The sequence below is a fragment of the Hyaena hyaena genome, unplaced genomic scaffold (assembly GCF_003009895.1).
Source record: "Hyaena hyaena isolate Hyena2069 unplaced genomic scaffold, ASM300989v1 scaffold_658, whole genome shotgun sequence".
Taxonomy (NCBI): Eukaryota; Metazoa; Chordata; class Mammalia; order Carnivora; family Hyaenidae; genus Hyaena; species Hyaena hyaena.
In genome coordinates this window covers 1,055,054-1,073,650 of record NW_024081288.1, presented here as the reverse complement: position 1 = coordinate 1,073,650, position 18,597 = coordinate 1,055,054, and the positions used below count along the sequence as shown (strand labels likewise).

At 53.0% G+C, this 18,597-nt stretch overlaps 1 protein-coding gene across 1 annotated transcript; it reads left to right on the top strand.

The window, feature by feature from the left end:
- The first annotated feature begins 791 nt into the window (after positions 1-791).
- Positions 792-15,906, top strand: ELK1 (ETS transcription factor ELK1). Its single transcript, XM_039216789.1, has 6 exons — positions 792-950; positions 9,749-10,022; positions 12,174-12,623; positions 13,222-13,677; positions 14,323-14,424; positions 14,517-15,906. The coding sequence occupies exons 2-6, from the start codon at positions 9,813-9,815 to the stop codon at positions 14,613-14,615; spliced, it is 1,317 nt and encodes a 438-aa protein (XP_039072720.1). The 5' UTR covers positions 792-950; positions 9,749-9,812; the 3' UTR covers positions 14,616-15,906.
- The last annotated feature ends 2,691 nt before the right edge of the window (positions 15,907-18,597 follow it).

The window sequence follows — 18,597 nt, the reverse complement described above, 5'->3', positions numbered from 1 at the left end:
GTCTCCTCACCCCGCTTCTAAATAGTTCCAGCTTCCACCAATGGGCGCAAAGCCGGATCCCTCCCTCCCTGGTCCGGCCCCTCTTCTAGGTTGAGCCCAGCTTCCGCCAATCAATGCAGAGCCAGGTTCCGCCCGTTTATAACTGGCTGCTGCTCGACGCTGCCCTCCTCGTAGACATTTAGTTTCCACCACTCAACACCCCCTTGCGTGCCTGGCTGCCGTCCAGCCCTCCTATCTCTGCCCCTGCTAAACTCGTCTCTTCTAGCCAATCACTATAGAGTTACCGTGCCCACCTACGCACAGCCGTGGCCCGACCCCCTTCCAGTCGGCTGCTACGCCCACTTCCATACAAGTCCAGCTTCCGCTGAGCAGCGTGGCGTGCAGCACCGCCCCGTTGGTGTTTTGGCAGCTGTCTAGGAGCTCCTCATCCACCAATCAGCGGGAAGCAGGGTCCATCCGCCCCTATCCTCGGAGGCTGTCTTCCATACAGGCCAATCAATGTGAGGCAGGCGCCCCCAGGATCTTGTCAATCGCCCACGGGCTGTCAGTCTTGAGCCAATTAGCGTGAAGCACCGGAGGGGGTGGGTCCACCACGCCCCCTCGGAACCTAAGCGGCCATCTGCGTTCCATCAATTCCCCTCGGGCCAATCACGGCGTAGCTCTGTGGGGCAGGCCCCGCCTCCCCAACCTTGGAAGCCGCGCAGTTGAGCCTCAGCGTTGTGTCCAATCAACGAGCGGCAGAATGCTCGGCCCCTCCTCAGTAGTCCCACGTGAGCCGTGAGGAAACGCAGGGGTGGCTTCTAGCTGCTGCCGCCGCCGCCGCCACCGCCGCCACCGCCGCCACCGCCGCCACCGCCGCCGCCTCGGAGCCCGGGCCTGGGGGGCGGTGGGGCTGCGCATGGAGCCCCCGCCCCCCGGAGCTGCCAACACTGCCACTGCGCTACACACAGGTGAGCCCGGGGCCTGGAGGGTGGAGGGCCAGTCCGTGACCCCACGTATCCTTCCCGCCCCCGCGCGAGGGATGTGGCTTGGCCCGTGGCCTGCCTGTGTTCGACTGCCCACCGCCACCTCCACGGCTGGTGGACCTGCCTGTGGTATTGTCACCTCCCTACGCCCCTTGTAGTGGAGCTGACCGTGGCCTGATCCCCCCTTCCTGTTTAATAATGGATCGGTCTGCGTGCTTATATTTCTCCCCACCCCACCTTACAGTGGACTCGCCCACGGTCTTGCCCCCACCCCCACTTAGAGGGGAGCCGTCTCTGGCATTGTCCGACTCCTTGACAGTAGGTGCATCTGAGTGTTCGTATTTCTCCTGTCCTCAACTTTCAAGGGCCCCGTCTGTGGCCTTGTTTGTTCCACCACTCCTGTTGCTTGTAGTGAATAAATCCGTGGCGTTGTGCACCCCCCACCCCCATTTAACAGTGAGTTAATCTGTGAAGTTGTATCCCTGCCTCCTCAGTCCCGCAATGTATCGGTACGTGGCTTTATCGCACATGTCCCCCCTCCCCCGCGTGGGTCTGTCTGAATGCTTGTATTCACATTCCCCTGGTTATCAGCCCATTGCCCTGTCCTCCCCTTTTTTGTAGATTGTAGCTCCGGTCCTTGGGCTTCTCCCTTCCTTTTAATCGTGGGTCAGTTCAGGGCTTTTTATCGCCCCATTTCAGTAGCCCCGTCCATGGCCTCGTTACCTTCTTTTAATCAGTCTCTGTGATGGTTTTTCTCCTCTACTGTTGTGCAGTCCGTGCGCCTTTCTGCTCCTCTTAACCCCAGTAAATAAGATGAGCCTTTGCACTCCCCCCCACCCCCACCTTTGCAGTAGATGTGTTCATTGGCTTTCCTGCCACCCATGTGCTTGCATTCAGGCACACACCCCCATATCCTCCCCTGAGTCCAGAGCTTTGCAATCCCTCCTGCAGGAGGGTGCTTTTATCTTCTCCCTCCTTTCCTTGTGGTGGATCAGTCTGTGGCCTTCCACCCTCCCACCCCCCCGTCCCTCCTTAATATTGGATCATCCAGTGTGCCTGTTGAACCCAGGTCTTTTTCCCTCTAGAACACACCCCCTCATATACATCGTTAACCACTAAGCCATTCTGCCTCACTACAATAAATGGGTACATTAGAGATAGTGATAAAACCACTAGGAGCTAACATTTATTGAGCACCTACTAGGTACCTGGCAAGGGGCTTTATATTAAGGAGCTCATTTAATCCTCACCATCACCCTATGAGACAGGTAGTGAGGAAAGTTTGGCATAGGGGTTCAACACCTCATCCAGAGGTAAGTACCCCATTAGGTGACCCCTCAACACAAAATAATTTTTGAGACTCCCCTCCCTCACCTCATCCCATCCCACATGAGACCCCGCTCCCTAAAAACCAAATTACTTCTCATCTCCAAGCTTTTGATTTTGCTGTTCCCCCTGCCTGCAGAGCTGCCTCCATTCCACACCGTGGCTCAGCACCCATCCACCCCCAATCCCAGCAGCCCTGTGACCTGAGTGATTTAACCACTTTCTCCCTGCACCCGATACCTCATTCGTAAAATGGAGAAATCAGAACCAGATTCCGCTCCAGTGTAAAAAATACCCGGGAATTAATAAAACAAGTAACCTCTCTGGCCTCACCTCCTGCGCCTTGTCCCCTCAGTGCTGTTCCAGTCACAGTGAGCACCTCACTTATCCTCAAGCACATCAGATGTGATCCAGCCTCGGGGCCATTGTGTTCGTTACATTTCCTGCCTGGAACACTGTACCCCTGATCTCTCCGTGATTCTGTTCAGAGCTCTGTTCAGATGTCAGCCTGTCCCTGACCACCTGAACCTGCATACTTAGCAGGACGCAAGTCCCTTCTCTGCTTTATTGATCCCTTTGCCCCTCTTCACTATCAGACACACTGTGCATTTTACCAGTTGATTGCATTCATTGTCTCTCCCCATTAGAATGGGAGTCCCATGAGGGCTTACAATTTTTGTCTCTTTGTTGACTGCTGGGTCAGTCTAGGTAGTCTATATATTATATAGACTATATTATATAGTCTCTATATATATTATATATATTATATACCTAGAATATAGTAAGTCCTCAATAAGAATGTATTGCATGAGTGAATGTGAAAATATAGAATTTCAGATGAATCCAAGGGAGGGAGGAAGATGGAGATGAAGAGGGCTCGCTAAGAAGCTAGTTGGGACTGTTCGTTCAGCAAACACTTAGGACCTACTGAGTACCAGGCACTCTTCTAGGTGCTGGGGACATGGGAGGGAACAGAACAGGCAGAAATTCCTGCCCTTGTGGAGCAGACGTTTGCTAAAAGTGGGTGAGATGGACTATATAAATAAAACAGGAAGTAAAATTAGATCTAGTATGTTAGACAAGCACTAAGGGGGAAAAATGAAGTAGGAAAGACGAGGATAGAGTATGGGGGTGGTTGAAATCTTAGGCACCGGGCAGGCCTCATTTAGAAGGTGACTCTTGAATTAAGGCCTGAAGGAGGTCAGGGAGGGAGCCATAATGTCCAGGGGAAGAGTGTGCCAGGCAGAAGGAACAGCCAGTGCAAAGGCCCTGAGATCAGATTGTGCCTAGAGGGTTCAAGAAACATGAAGGAGGAGGCACCTGCGTGACTCAGTCAGTTAAGCGTCTGACTTCAGCTCAGGTCACAATCTCATGGTTCATGGGTTCAGGTCCCACATCAGGCTCTGTGCTAACAGCTCAGAGCCTGGAGCCTGCTTCAGATTCTGTGTCTCCTCTCTCTCTCTCTCTCTCTCTCTCTCAAAAATAAACATTAAAAAAACAAGAAAGAAACATGGAGGAGGATGGGGCACCTGGGTGGCTCAGTTGGTTAAGCATCCGACCCAGTTCGTGAGATCAAACCCCATGTCAGCCTCTGCACTGATAGCACGGAGCCTGCGTGGGATTCTCTGTCTACCCCCACAAGCTTGCTCACTCTCAGAAATAAACAAACATTAAAAAAAAAAAAAAGGAAACATGAAGGAGGCCAGTGTGGCTGGAGCAGAGTGGAGGGAGAAGGCAGAAGGCAAGGTCATGAGTGGTGATAAGAGCCAGATGGTATAGGCCATGGTGATACATAAGGTTTGGGGTGGGTGGGGAGGGAGAAGGCTGATCCACAAGCTAAGAGCTAACATTTGTTGGGTGTCTCCCACATGCCAGAGATAGTTTTCTAAGCCCTTTACATATATTGGCATTTAATCCTCACAAAAGCCTTTAAGAATAGTATATTTTGAGGATCTTTTACAGATGGCAGAAACAGACCCAGAGAGGTTAAGTAACTTGCTCAAGGTCACACAGCTAGAATAGGGCAGAGGAGTATGAGACTGAAGACTCAGAGAGAAGAACAGATTTGCAAGAGCAGACAGGTTGTTCATCACATTGGATCACCCCGAGGAAGAATTTTAATTCTGCCCGGGAGATACCGGAACTTGATGCCTATATAATAAAGGGCTTATCGGGGGTGAGAAGAGGGAAGGGCACATACGTGTCCTCAGAGGTGGGACCTGGATGGACTCATGGCGCCCGTGATGTAGTGTGGCCAGCTTGTGGCCACCTTGGAGTCTGTACGGCATGCGCAAGGACCCTTCCCACAGAGGTCAGCGTGGCCTGCTCCCTCCCTGCTCACCCTGTGGAAAAACAGCATCCCTGTCGCCCTCTAGGGCCTTCCCCTCCCATCTCTCTTCATAGAACGCTGGTGGTGCGAAGTGCTGGGACCCCTAACTGGAGCCACACTGCCTGGGTTTGAACCCTGGCTCTGCCAGCTGCCAGCTGCGTGATTCGGGGCAAGCTGTCAAGCTCCACCTCTATTTCCTCATCTGGCAAATGGGAGGATACTGGTAATGCCCACCCCACAGTGTTGCTTTGATGGTCGAGTCAAGTGGCTGAAAGCAGTTGCGGCACACAGCCAGGGCTGGAGGACTATGTTTGAAAGCACTATTACTGGTCATAGCCTACATACGGGCGTCTACCAGGCCTCGGAGACAGTCCAAAATTGACCTCCCAGCCTTGCCCCCAACCTCGCGCCCGTCTCGGCTGGTCCTGGCTCCATCCTTCCAGGCTAGAATCACCCTTGACGATGCCTCTCTCGCCCACCCCCATCCTTTTTGTCAGCAAATCGTGTTCCCTGCCTTTTCACATTTTGTCCAGAACTCAGCCACCCCCTCCCCAGTGCCACCGCCACCGCCACCGCCACCGTCTCTCACTTGGACTATTGCTGTAGCCTCTTCCATCCCTCCAGTCAGGTCTCCTCAAAACAGCCAGAAGGCTGATCCTGTGAAAATCCCAGTCACAGCCTCTTGCCCCTCTGTTCGCAGCCCTCATGTGGCTCTCCTCCACTCGAAGTCCTTGCAGGGCCCGAAAAAGCCTCACTTGGTTTGGCCCTTTGTGCCCTTACTCCCTCCTCTCCAACCTTGCCAGACTCCTTTCTCTTCCTCTGACCCGCCCAGCGCCGCCCCAGCCTTGGGGTCGTTCATCCTGTGTCCCCATGTCCTCTGCCTGGATCGGCCTCCTCCCCGGCTCATCACAGACCTGACTCTCACACCTCAGTTGCTCAGATTTTACCTGCTCGGTGCCTCCCCTCCCCCCTGGCTACCCTTTGAAAAATAACAGCTCCTGTCCCTGCTTCGTTTTCTTCCCATAGCCCTTCTTACCATCTGACATATTTTTGTGCTCATTTATCTTGTTTCTTATCTGTCTTCCTCACGACAGTGTGAATTCCACTAGAGCAGGGATTTTTGTCTGGTTCACTGCCATATCCCCAACGCCTGGTGCTCAATAAATGCTTGCTAGGGGCGCCTGGGTGGCTCAGTCGGGTAGGAGTCCAACTTCGACTCAGTTGTGATCTCACGGTTCGTGAGTTCGAGCCCCGCCTGGGGCTGTCAGCGCAGAGGCTGCTTCGGAACCTCTGTCCCCTCTATCTCTGCCCCCTCCCCCACCCGTTTCCTCTCTCTCTCTCTCTCTCTCTCTCTCTCAAAAATAAACATTTAAAAATTTTTTTTTTAAAATAAATGCTTGCTAAATGAATGAGGTGAAGAGAAGTAAACACATTTGAGTCGGCGAATTACTAGGACTCTCATTAGGGGTCAAGCGAGAAATATGAGAATAAACAAAATAGAAAATCCTGTGTGCTGTTGAAGCTTGAAGCAAACTGTCGGATTTCACTTTAATTGATAGGTTGGATTTCACCTTAATTGATAGGTTCTAGCGCGGCTGAAAGAGGAACTGGTAAAATTGCCTGTCTTCACCACCAGGACTGAACCCTTTGTGCCTCTGAAACAGGCAGGTCTTTGAAATAAACTCAGTGAAGCCTCTGATGACAGGACTCTCTAATGTGGACCCTCTGTGGCTCTGTGACTTGTATCATAGCCTAAAACCGTGTCCGCCGAATGAACTTCCAAACAGCTCAGACCTGAGAGGCTCATACTGTATATTTCATTACAGATTAAAGAATCAAGCTATAAATAATAGAGGAAGGTTCTTTGAAACCTGGTTTGGAAGGTCTTCTTAACCCAACAAGCCCAGCCAGTGAACAGGTGATTGATGAAAGCCCATTCCTTGAGAAGAAATAGGAAGCTCCATGTTTATTTCCTGTTCCCCCTCAGCAAAGAGGGCAGTTCTGGGGCGGTGGGCAGGGCTGCTCCTGCTCTCCATGGGATGCGCCGAAGGAGCGGTGTGGGGGCAGTTTAGCCTAAGGTTTTAAAGGCTTAGACGACTGGAATCTGACTGCATGGGTCCAAATCCTGGCTGTGCGTCTTAGGCTCTGTGGCCTGTACACGTCATTTGGACATTCCGTGCCTCAGCTTCCTCCCCGGGAAATTGACGATAATAAAGAGCACCTATTTTCCAGAGCTGTGATGAAAGATAAATGAGTCAGTACCTATAAAAATAGCAGTACAGGTCTACATCCCCTTATCCAAAACCCTCGGGGCCAGATGTGTTTCAGACTTGCACATTTTTTCCCAGATTTTAGGAAGGCAACAAGGTGCACACACAAGGTGTTACATAACACCCTCAGTGGGCTCAGTAATCAGCCACGTTCAGATTTCTGTAGCAAAATGTACGAACAGCCACACTGAGTGAGGATCAATAAAGACCAGAAAGGGCCTCGCTCATTTCAAGTGTGGTTTCGTCGCCCAAAGGGTTATAAAGTTTTCTGTCGTTAGAGCTTTTTGGATTTTGGAATAGAAGGTAAGGAATCAGGAACAAATTAGAAACTCATAGCTATTAAGAGCTTATTGTACTCGAGGCACATTATATTTAATCTGTACAGTAACTCTATGAACTTGGTGTTATTATTATCCCTATTTCACAGATGGGAAAATCGAGGCACACAGAGGTTAAAGAATATGCCCAGGGCCGCGCCGCTAATAAGTAGCGAAACCAGGATTCCAGTCCTGGCAATCTGGCTCTCGAGCCTGGGCGGTCGTCTGTTAGGCCATATTGCCTGGCTGGAACAATGTCAGCTTAGTATCACGAACCTAATAAACGTTAGCTCTTGCTATTCTCAAGGAGAATGTACAGGGACAGTAACAGGCCCGAGGGGTGTGTAGTAGAGAGACAGAAGACGGCAGGCATTGAGTTTCAGGAAGCCTTCAGAAAGGCAAGGCTTCTGTGGGCTGGGACTCAGACGATGGGGAAGACTTGCAGGCAGAGGGGAGCCCCACACGGAGTGAATCGCTTTCGCGAGGGGCTGGCGGAAGGAACCTCCTGGAACACTTGATGTTTGATGTGGTAGAGGATGCAAATGAGAATGTTCAGGTGAGGGGCATTATACACTAGTTTTCCACTCTGGCTGTAACAAACTGTCACAAATCTAGCTGCTTACAACGATGTAAATTATGATCTTGGCACTCTGGAGGCCAGAAGTCCAGGCCGAAACCCAGGTGTGGACACAGCTGCATTCCTTCTGGAGGCTCGGGGCGGGGTGGGGGGGAGGTTCCTGCTCATTCAAGTTGCTGGCGGAATTCAGTTCCTCAAGGTGGTAGGATTAAGGTCTCATGTTTCCTTACTGTCAGCTGAGGGTCAGTCCCACATTTAGGAGGCCACCATATTCCTGGGCTCAAGCTCCATTCTGCCGCCTTCAAAGCCAGCAATGGCAGATCGAGTACCTCTCGTGCCTTGAATCTCTCCTCCCTCTTCTCTCATTGCATCTCTCTGAGCCATCTTTCTGCATCTTGCTTTTAGTAAGAGTCCCTGTGATTAGATTCAGCTCACTCAAATAATCCAGAACAGTCTCCCTAAGGTTTGTACAGTAGTACCCCCTTATCCACGGTTTCGGTTACCCATGGGGAAAAGGAAGGTGATCCTCCGGACTTATCATCAGAAAGAAGCTCAGTGGTAGCCTAGCACTATGTCACAATGCCTACGTCATTCGCCTCGCTTCATCGCATTATACAGGTATTTTACCATCTCACATCATCACAAGAAGGGTGAGTACAGGGGCGCCTGGGTGGCTCAGTCAGTTAAGCGTCCGGCTTCAACTCAAGTCATGATCTCACGGTTCGTGGGTTCCAGCCCCGAGTCGGGCTCTGTGCTGACAGCTAGCTCAGAGCCTGGAGCCTGCTTCGGATTCTGTGTCAACCTCTCTCTCTGCCCCTTCCCCACTCTTGCTCTGTCTTTCTCTCCCTCAAAAATAAACATTAAAATTTTTTTTAAAAAGAAGGGTGAGTATAGAACAATAACATACTAAGAGCACATTCCCATAACTTTTATTATAGTATATTGCCATAATTGTTCTATTTTATTATCAGTTATTATTAATCTCTTAGTGTGCCTAATTCATAAATTAAACTTTATCCCACGTGTCTCTGTATAGGAAACAAATATAGTATATATAGGGTTTGGTACTATCCACAGTTTCAGGCATCCACCGGGGGTGGGGGGGGGTCTTGAAACGTATTCCCTGCAGAGAAGAGGGCATTCCGTAAGTTCATCTGCAAAGTTCCTTTTGCTTTGTAACATAATACACTCACAGGTTCCAGAGATTAGGATGTGGACGTTTTTTACTTTTTGGTTTTGTTCTAAAGTTCATTTTATTTAGTTTTTTTTGTTGTTGTTGTTTGGTTTTTGGTTTTTGGGTTTTTTTGAGAGACAGAGAAACAGAGCAAGCAGGGGAGGGTCAGAGAGGGAGGTACAGAATCCGAAGCAGGCTCCAAGCTCTGAGCTAGCTGTCAGCACAGAGCCCGATGTAGGGCTCGAACCCACGAACCGTGAGATCATGACCTGAGCTGAAAGCGGATGCTTAACCGACTGAGCCGCCCAGGTGCCCCTATTTAGTTTTGAGAGAGAGAGAGAACAGGGAAGGAGCAGAGAGGGGAAGAGACAGAATCCCAAGCAGGCTCTGCGCGCTGTCAGCATGGAACCCGACGCGGGGCTCCAACTCACGAACCATGAGATCATGACCTGAGCTGAGATCGAGAGTGGAACCCTTAACCGACTGAGCCCCCCCAGGCGCCCCAATATGTGGACCCTTTTTGAGAAGGGCATTATTTTGCCTACTAAAGTCTGCCCTCTGGCCCCCAAAGATTTACATTTGTCCCACGTGCAAAGTACATTCACACCATCCTCGTCCCCCAAAGTCCCCTACCGTTATGAGGGGTCATCTGAAGCCAGGCTGAGGAGCTTAGCATTTAGTCTGAGCGTGTTTAGGGAATGACGGTGAGCTTTGGGGACAGAGGCGGAGACAAGATGGCGAAAAAAGGAATCCTCCTCCCGCCGACCTTTGCCCCCTCCTGTGTTCACAGCCTCCCAGCTCTGAGCCGTCTGCCCTCCAGGTACCCCTGGGATGGCGTGAGCGCTCCCCCAGCGATGGACCCCTCTGTGACGCTGTGGCAGTTTCTGCTGCAGCTTCTGCGAGAGCAAGGCAACGGCCACATCATCTCCTGGACCTCACGGGATGGTGGTGAGTTCAAGCTGGTGGATGCCGAGGAGGTGGCCCGGCTGTGGGGGCTGCGCAAGAACAAGACCAACATGAATTACGACAAGCTCAGCCGGGCCCTGCGGTACTACTATGACAAGGTAAGGCCTCGGAGACCAGGACCGGGGACCACCCACATTGGCGTCAGTCATTTCATTTTCTCGCCTTACTGTGCCTAACTGTAACTCTGAAAAGAAAATGTACTATTTCGTACCCCATCCTCTGGTACTCTCACGCCGGTGTTGGGCACCCCCGACATTTAGCTCAGGTATTTTCTTTGGGCCACTGCTCTGGCTGAAACCTTCACCGCAGTATTAGTACTGAGCCCTACCCCACCACCCCCCGCACAACATTTCATTTTCTTGTCTTCTAGCTAAAAATTCTTGAAAACACCACTACAAGTGACCCTTCCTCATCCTGTCTTCTGGGACTGGACCAGTCCTGGGCTTCCTCAGTTATTTCATAATCTGCTCTTATTCCAGAATATTCTTCTTCCCAGCATCAGAACCTCCGTGCCGGTATTACAGCAACCTTTCCGTACCTCATCCTCTGGGATACTGGACCTTTTTTTCGATTCTTCTCTCATTCCTTTAGCTAAAACCTCCAAAACAACATGTTTAATGCCACCTCCACACCCCATTCTCTTGCATTCCCAGAGCAACACTGGTCCACCCCAGTGTTTATTATGTTATCATCTTATTCCTAGAGCTAAAATTGTACATTTTCCTCACCCTCTCAGGCTCGCAGACCGGTGTTGCGTTTCCCCTCCCCCACAGTTTACCAGTTATTTCATTTTCTCCTTTGTCTGAAACTTCCAAACCAATATTAATGAATATCCTTCTCCATTCCTTGTCTGAGAAACACAGACCCACTCTGTGACATACCTGACCAGGATTAAGAGGTCTCTAGGGTGCCCGAGTGCCCACCGGATGCCTCTTGTCCCCCAGAACAGCCCTGGACCTATGCTGCACACTCTTAATTATTGATAGCATCTATTCCATTTTTCATATTTTATTCCTTTAGCTGAAACCTCCGAAACAACATTAATGAGGCACCACAACATTCCCGAGACCCTCCCAACCTATCCTGAAATATCTCAGATGTGGTCTGCGATCCACCCAGCCAGCCTTGAGGGTCCCCCCAATATTTATACCAGCATTTTAATGCTCTTATCTACTTACTATCAGTCACTCCATTTTCTAATGGCCTTAGCTTTAAAGTCTACCACGGTGTTAAGAATGGGGCCCCTCGGTTACAGCTCAGTCAAGAAATAAACTGTGAGGGGTGCCTGGGTGGCTCAGTCGGTTAAGCGCCCGACTTTGGCTCAGGGCATGATCTCGAGGTCCCTGAGCTTAAGCCCCGTGTCAGGCTCTGTGCTGACAGCTTGGAGCCTGAAGGCTGCTTTGGATCCTCTGTCTCCCTTTCTCCCTCTGTCTCTCTGCCCTTTCCCCGCTCATGCGCTCGCTCGCGCGCTCTCTCTCTCTCTCTCTTAAAAATAAACATTAAAGGGGCGCCTGGGTGGCTTAGTCGGTTAAGCGTCCGACTTTCGCTCGGGTCATGATCTCGCAGTTCGTGGGTTCGAGCCCCGCGTCAGGCTCTGTGCTGACTGCCAGCTCAGAGCCTGGAGCCTGTTTCAGTCTGTGACTCCCTCTCTCTCTGACCCTCCCCTGCTCACGCTGTCTCTCTCTCCTAGAAATAAAAAAAAATATATATTAAAAAAAAAAACATTAAAAAAAAGAAAGAAAATGTGACAAGAACCAAAAGAAAGCCCAAGACAAAACACAAAGTGAGGCTCCTTTTCTCCCTAGTGACCTTGTCCTCTTGTCCTTCTGTATCAATAGCTTCACATAATCCTCCATATTAGCAACTGCTCACCACATTCTTCTATATTAATTTAGTCTCTTCCAATATTTACATCCGTTACTGTGTTTTCCTGCCTCACTGCGTCAGCTACACCCCCAACACTGCCCCGGCAGCCACCCCCGCTAGGCCTGGCCCTGTTAGCCCCCCAGACACCCCTAGTTCCTGGAGGAGAAGGGAGGAGCCCCCAAATCGGGAAAGACGTGGGTGAAAGATAGGCTGGGAGGGGGGGACCCACGCTGGGGCAGACACGGAGGTGGGATGGCATATATGTAAAAAGACAGGAGAGGGACCAGAAAGACCCTGGGAGACGCACCCCTCCACCCTCCATCCCTCCCCTCCCCTCCGGCCCTCCTGTCTAAGGCCCTCTATCCTGTCTCCTCCCTTCCCAGAACATCATCCGCAAAGTGAGCGGCCAGAAGTTCGTCTACAAGTTTGTGTCCTACCCCGAGGTCGCGAGGTGCTCCACCGAGGACTGCCCGCCCCAGCCTGAGGTGTCGATCACCTCCACTGTGGCAAACGTGGCCCCCACCTCTGTACACGCTGTCCCTGGGGACACTGCCTCTGGGAAACCAGGCACACCCAAGGGTGCGGGCATGGCAGGCCCGGGTGGCTTGGCGCGCAGCAGCCGGAACGAGTACATGCGCTCAGGCCTCTATTCCACCTTCACCATCCAGTCCCTGCAGCCGCAGCCCCAGCCGCCCCCTCATCCTCGGCCTGCCTCAGTGCTCCCCAACACGGCCCCTGCAGGAGCTGCAGTGCCCCCTTCCGGGAGCAGGAGCACCAGTCCAAGCCCCCTGGAGGCCTGCCTGGAAGCTGAGGAGGCCGGCCTGCCTCTGCAGGTAAGAACTGGAATATGGAGAGGGAGGATGTACAATCCCCAAATGAGGAGGCAGGCTGGTAGAAGGCACATAAACATCCTACTTAGATGGGGGGGGGGGGGGGGGCACAGAAGTTCCCAGGGAGAAGGGGTTGGGGAGGAGAGCTGTGCAAGTACTGAGCTCCACAAGGTGCCCGACTGTATTTGCTTAACACATAGGCTCTCTCACCTTAGCATAAACTCCAGGTTGCTGCGGCCCACTGCCCAGAGTCTCTGGTTCTGTGGATCTGGGGTCGAGCACGAGAATTTGTATTTTTAACTAGTTTCCAGATGAGGCACACGCTGCTAGTCCATAATGCAGATTTTTGAGAACCGCTGCTTTCACGAAGGGGGGCAGTGTCCCCGGGAGGCCCACCCTGAGGGGGCAGCCCTGTCCCCGGAGAGAGGCTGCCCCCGAAGAAGCCCCACATCCTCGGCAAAGCCCCATCTTGTCGATGTACCTGCCTCGATGTGCAGCCATGCCCCCTGCTACGAAGTCCTGCTCTCCAAGAAAAGTCCTTGGCTTCGCTAGCCCAGCAAGCCTTATGCGCCCCCTCTGCCCGCCCGCCCTCCTCTCTCAGGTCATCCTGACCCCACCCGAGGCTCAGAACCCTAAATCAGAAGAGCTGAATGTGGATCCCGGGTTGGGCAGGCCCCTGCCCCCCGAAGTGAAAGTGGACGGGCCCAAGGAAGAGGTGGAAGCCGCAGTCGGTGGGGAGGCGGGGTTTGTGCAGGAAGCCGCTAAGGTTGGGCCGGAAATCCCTCCCGCGGAGGGCGTACCGGCCCGGCTGCCCGCGGTCGTCATGGAGACAGCAGCGCAGGTCGGCGGCCTCGCGGCTTCCGCGGCTTCCACTGCTTCCAACGCGGAGATCGCCCAGCCTCAGAAGGGCCGGAAGCCCCGGGACCTGGAGCTTCCACTCAGCCCGAGCCTGCTGGGTGGGCCAGGACCCGAGCGGACTCCAGGAGCGGGAACTGGCTCGGGGCTGCAGGCGCCGGGGCCGGCGCTGACCCCGTCCCTGCTACCTACGCACACATTGGTGAGTGCCCGCGGAGGGGTGGGGCGAGGGGGGGAGGAGCTGGACTGCGAGGGCCAGTGTGCTTTCCCTCCGAGTGAGCGGCAGGGTGGAGCCTTCGAGCCGGATTGGCTGCCCTGAGAGCGGGCCGGAGGGACGGGACTTGAGTAACGGAGGGCCGGCCAGTCTCCGGTGCCTGGGGACGGGCTGTCCGAATGAGGGGCTGGTGTGGGGAGTTTTGTGGGCGGGGACCGAGAGGCTTTGTGCGGGCCCTGTTTTCTGGGTTGGGGCATGGTTTGGGGAACCTTCGTGGGGCTTTTTGGTGTGGGATTTCCTTAGCGGGTTTCCTGTGAAGTATTCGGGTGGGTGGGATGTAAGAGTTGAAGGTTGATCCGAAGCCGATGGGGTGGTGACTTGTGAGGTTGAAAGCGGCACGTGGATGGGGCCTTGCGGGTGGTCTGGCCCGACGAAGCTGGAGGTGGGCTCTCAGGAGTTGGGAGGGGTTGTCTGTGTCACATTGGGGGAGTGTTCTGGCCTTGACCTTAGTGGTTGGGGTGTAAGCCTGTGCACTTCGGGAGGGTGATCTCAGAAGTCCGAGTGGGAAATCTGGCGGGGCTGGAGCCAAGTTCCTTCCTGCTCAGTTGAGTTCCAACCGCCCCTTCCCCGCAGACCCCGGTGCTGCTGACGCCAAGCTCGCTGCCCCCCAGCATTCACTTCTGGAGCACCCTGAGTCCCATCGCACCCCGTAGCCCAGCCAAGCTCTCCTTCCAGGTAGGAGCCCCTTTCTTTCCGCCATCTCGGGGAGGGTGAGAGACCCTAGCATGGCCCCCGTCTCCCTGACCTTTCCCTGTTTCTGTCCCCAGTTTCCGTCCAGTGGCAGCGCCCAGGTGCACATCCCTTCCATCAGCGTGGATGGCCTCTCAACCCCCGTGGTGCTCTCCCCAGGGCCCCAGAAGCCATGACTACCATCACCACCGCCACCACTCCCTTCTGGGGCCACTCCAGCCATGGCCCTGAACTTCTCTCCAGCCGGCCGCCTCAAGGAGAAACATAGTTCCGCTGACAGACTTGTACTCTAGTCGTGGTGGGGTAGGGATTCTTAGGAAGGATCACTCAATAACCCTTCCACAGGAAGCGTGACAACTTCTCTCTTCTGGGTCAGTTCCCCAGTGGCCGCCCTTACACGTCTCCTGCCGCAAGGTTGGGGACGGTTTATTTATTTATTTTTTGAAGGCCGCTGGGAGGAGCCTGGCCCAACCCTTTTGGAGGGGTGGTGAGGACATCTCCCCCCCATCTCCACCTTTTTCCCCTGAGATGAGACAACCGGGGTCTGGCTTGAGAAGGACCTTTCTTTATTTATTTCTCAGCCTGCCCTTGGGAAGCTGAGGGAGCCCTGTCTCCATTTGGGGGTGTGAGTAGAAGAGGTTGCTTGTCGTAGTTTATTATTCCCGGCCACACCCAAAGGTCCGGGAAGAATTTGTGCCGTTTAACGGTTTGGGAGGCTTGGCCACGGAAGGCTCACACCCTTCAAATAGGATTTTCCACCTCCCCAGCCTTTCTCTCAGATACCACCTTTTTGGCCAGGGAGAAATGCCCCTTTTGTTCTTCTCCCCCTGAGAAGCCATTCCTGTGTCTGCCAAACTCCTGGGGTCCTGCCTGTTACCTCCCAATGGAGGGTTTTTTTGGGGGAGTGGTCCCCGTCTGGGGGGCCCCTCCAGCCAGTACTGCAGGTCTCCTTGTCCCCCATCCCCTGCCATTTTGATAGTATAATCTATTTTTAAACAGGGCTTTTCAATAGGGGAGAGGGGAGCATCTCTTCCTATATCTGAGATGGGGTGGGTGGGAAGGAAGGGATTTGGGGGGGAATCTTCCTGCCACCCCCAAGTGTTTATTTTTGATACCAAACGTGTATTTTCAGCTCCCTCCCTCCCAGCCCCCCAATTTCCTGCGGGCGGGTACAAAGGACCCTTTAAGTGTCCCTGGAGTTGGGAGGGAGGATTGGGAGGGGGCAGAAAGCCTATCCTATCTTAATTCCAGGCTGGAGAGGAGGGTGGGTTCAAAGGACTCCTGGGCTCACCTCCCATCAGCACCGGTCCAGCCCGGGCCTGGGGACCTGGGGGTTGGTGATTTGGGGGACGGTGCTACACCTGTCTCCACCGTTTGTTTTACTTCCCCAAAATAATGGATTTTTTTTTTTCTAAGAGTCCCAGAGAATGGGGAATTGTTCCTGTAAATATATATTTTTAAAGGTGATACTGGAGGCTGCTAGCCGTTTTTCCCTGAAGCCGCTGGGACTGACTGTGACAGGCAGGAGTTTGTGTGACAGGCGGTGAGGGTGTGGAATTGACTCTGAGAGGTAGCGTGGCCGTGTGTGTCAGAGAGACCGCAGATCAGTGGCCAGGTGTGTGAAGAAGAGAGAAAGTGTGGCGAGCTGGGGTCGTGCACGCACGTGTGTGAAACCATGTATGAGAGCGTGGTGGCTGTAACCACAACCGACATCATGTCTGTGGGAGAGATCTTGGCTGCGTCCCCACTGTGGGACGGAATGAGTGATGACGATGACAATACTGTGCAAGAGGCTGGAGGTACGTGTGAAGTCCTGTTTAGGCAAAGGTAGCGGGGGCCACACCTCCGAGACCATTTGACAGGCTGATGATGGTGAGCCAGACAGACTGAGTGACCGAAACAATGTGTGAGCCTATCCGGGCACGAAGGTGCGGTGGAGGTGGTCAGAGACACTTCACTGTAAACAGGCAGGTGATTGTGTTCGGCAGATGGCTTGTGTGCGGAACATCACACGAGGCTGGGGTAGCAACCGAAGCCATGGCAGCCTTGTGGGGGAAGCCGAGTGTATGAGGAGAAAATGGCTGCGAGACCAGATGGGGTCCTGAGACGCAAGATCCAGGAATGCGCGGTTGTGTGTGTCAACATCGCTCACTTGAGACTAGCAAAGACTAAGAAACGGAGATAAAATAGCTCTGACCTGGGGAGCGTGAGGCTGCAAAGTGTGCGTGTGCATGCGCGTGTGTGTGTGTGTACACCTGAGATGAGTGGAAGATTGATTATAGTTTCTACTCCAGTCTAGCCCAGAGGCTCAGGGACTGTGACAACAGGAAAGAAAACGATGGCGAGGCTGAGTGACTGAAACAGTACAAGAGACCACGTATGCGTTCGTGAGTGAGAGCCAAGAAGGAACAACGGCCCAGCCACGTGTGAGCGAGTGTGGGTCTGCGAAACCTCTCACATGGGACTTTAATCAGAGTTTTCTCAAGTTTGTTTGTTTAGAGAAAGAGAACAAGCTGGAGAGGGGCAGAGAGAGAAGGGGACAGAGGATCTGTCTTGACAGAAGTGGGCTCTGCACGGACAGCAGAGAGCCCGACGCGGGGCTCGAACTCACAAACCGTGAGACCATGGCCTGAGCCGAAGTCAGACACTTAAGCCACTGAGCCACCCAGGTGCCCCTAATTAGAGGTTTTAATGCGTGCGGAAAACAGAAAATGAGGCCCTGGGAGGCCATGGGATTGGTGTGTGGGAGAGGTGGGCAAGGCTATAGCTGTGTTCAAGTGTCCCCGCTAAGGAAATGATGGTGTGAAGGACCAAGGCCATGAGAGACCGTGTGTGTGTGTGTGTGTGTGTGTGTGTGTGTGTGAGAGAGAGAGAGAGAGAGAGAGAGACGCCGAGAACCTCATAGCAGTTGGGAATTGGTGACCACAGATGGCAGAGGCTGACTGAAGAAACGTGACCATGACAATGAATGGGTGACTGAGACAGCATCTGAGACACTGATGGTGTGAGTGTGTGTGAACCTCCTTGCAAGAGACTATCAAAGGCTATAAATCAAGGCTGGGTATGTTGAACGCTGCTGGAGAAGAAACGTGACACAAGGTAACTGACACCGTGTCTAGGATAGCGTGTGACTGTGCGTGCGTGTGCACTTTAGGTACTGTCAGCAACTGTGGGTGTGTGAGATGGATGGGGGCTTGGGTGAGAAGAGATAGGAGAGACGGTAATTTCGTCTGTGTGCGAGAAAGTTCATGAGAGACCAGCAGGGGCTGTAAATCAGTGACTATTCTGGTACGTGACTAAGTGGTAGAAACATCTAAAAGCGTGACTGCATTGTGTGCCTGTGAAAAACTGGTAAGAGGAAATGGTGGTGGTACTGGCCGAATGAGGGAGGCTATAAGACGTGAGTGTGTGTGCGCACATGTGTGTGTGTGCGCACACGCAGGTGCGTGTGAGAGAGAGGGAGAGAAACTGTAGGAGACCGGGAATCTATGACCGAGAAAATGACTCCCTGAGTGTGTGTCTGAGGGAGAGGCTGAGAGGCTGTGAGACCGAGTATGTATGTGTGTAACTGTGTTTAAAAGCAAAAAAAGTGAGAGAAAATGACCAAGGCCAAATGAGACTGAGAGACCACGGATGGAATGTGCCAGGCCTGGGACAAAGCCACTTCCTCCGCAGGTCCCGCCTCTTCCTCCGTCCCCTGCGCTGGCTTCTCTCAGTTCTCCGAAACTTGAAACACTGGTGTTCCCAGCTTTCACCTGGCACAAGCCCTCTCCAGGGAGTCTGGTCCAGTTCCAACCCTTGAGATGCTGCTTGTGCCCCCAGCGGCGAGGCCCACGTTTTTACCGCCATCCCAGACTCTTCATCGCACTTGTCAGAATCTCTAGAGTCTTGTTGACCTCACAGATTTATTCATTCGGCACCTGTTTATTGAGCCCTGCGGTCACAGCAGTTACCAAGCCAGGCACAAATCCCTGCCCTTTGGAGAGCAGGGATTTTAGTGAGGGTGATGGACAAGAAAGAAACACATAAACACAGCAGATCAGGTGGCAGTGCAATAATTAAATCTCTCACTCCGTTGAAATAAGAAATCTGCAGATTCATTTTATTGCCAAACCCGGGAGAAGATGGAGGCACCAGCGACTCTCTTCCACAGGGAGT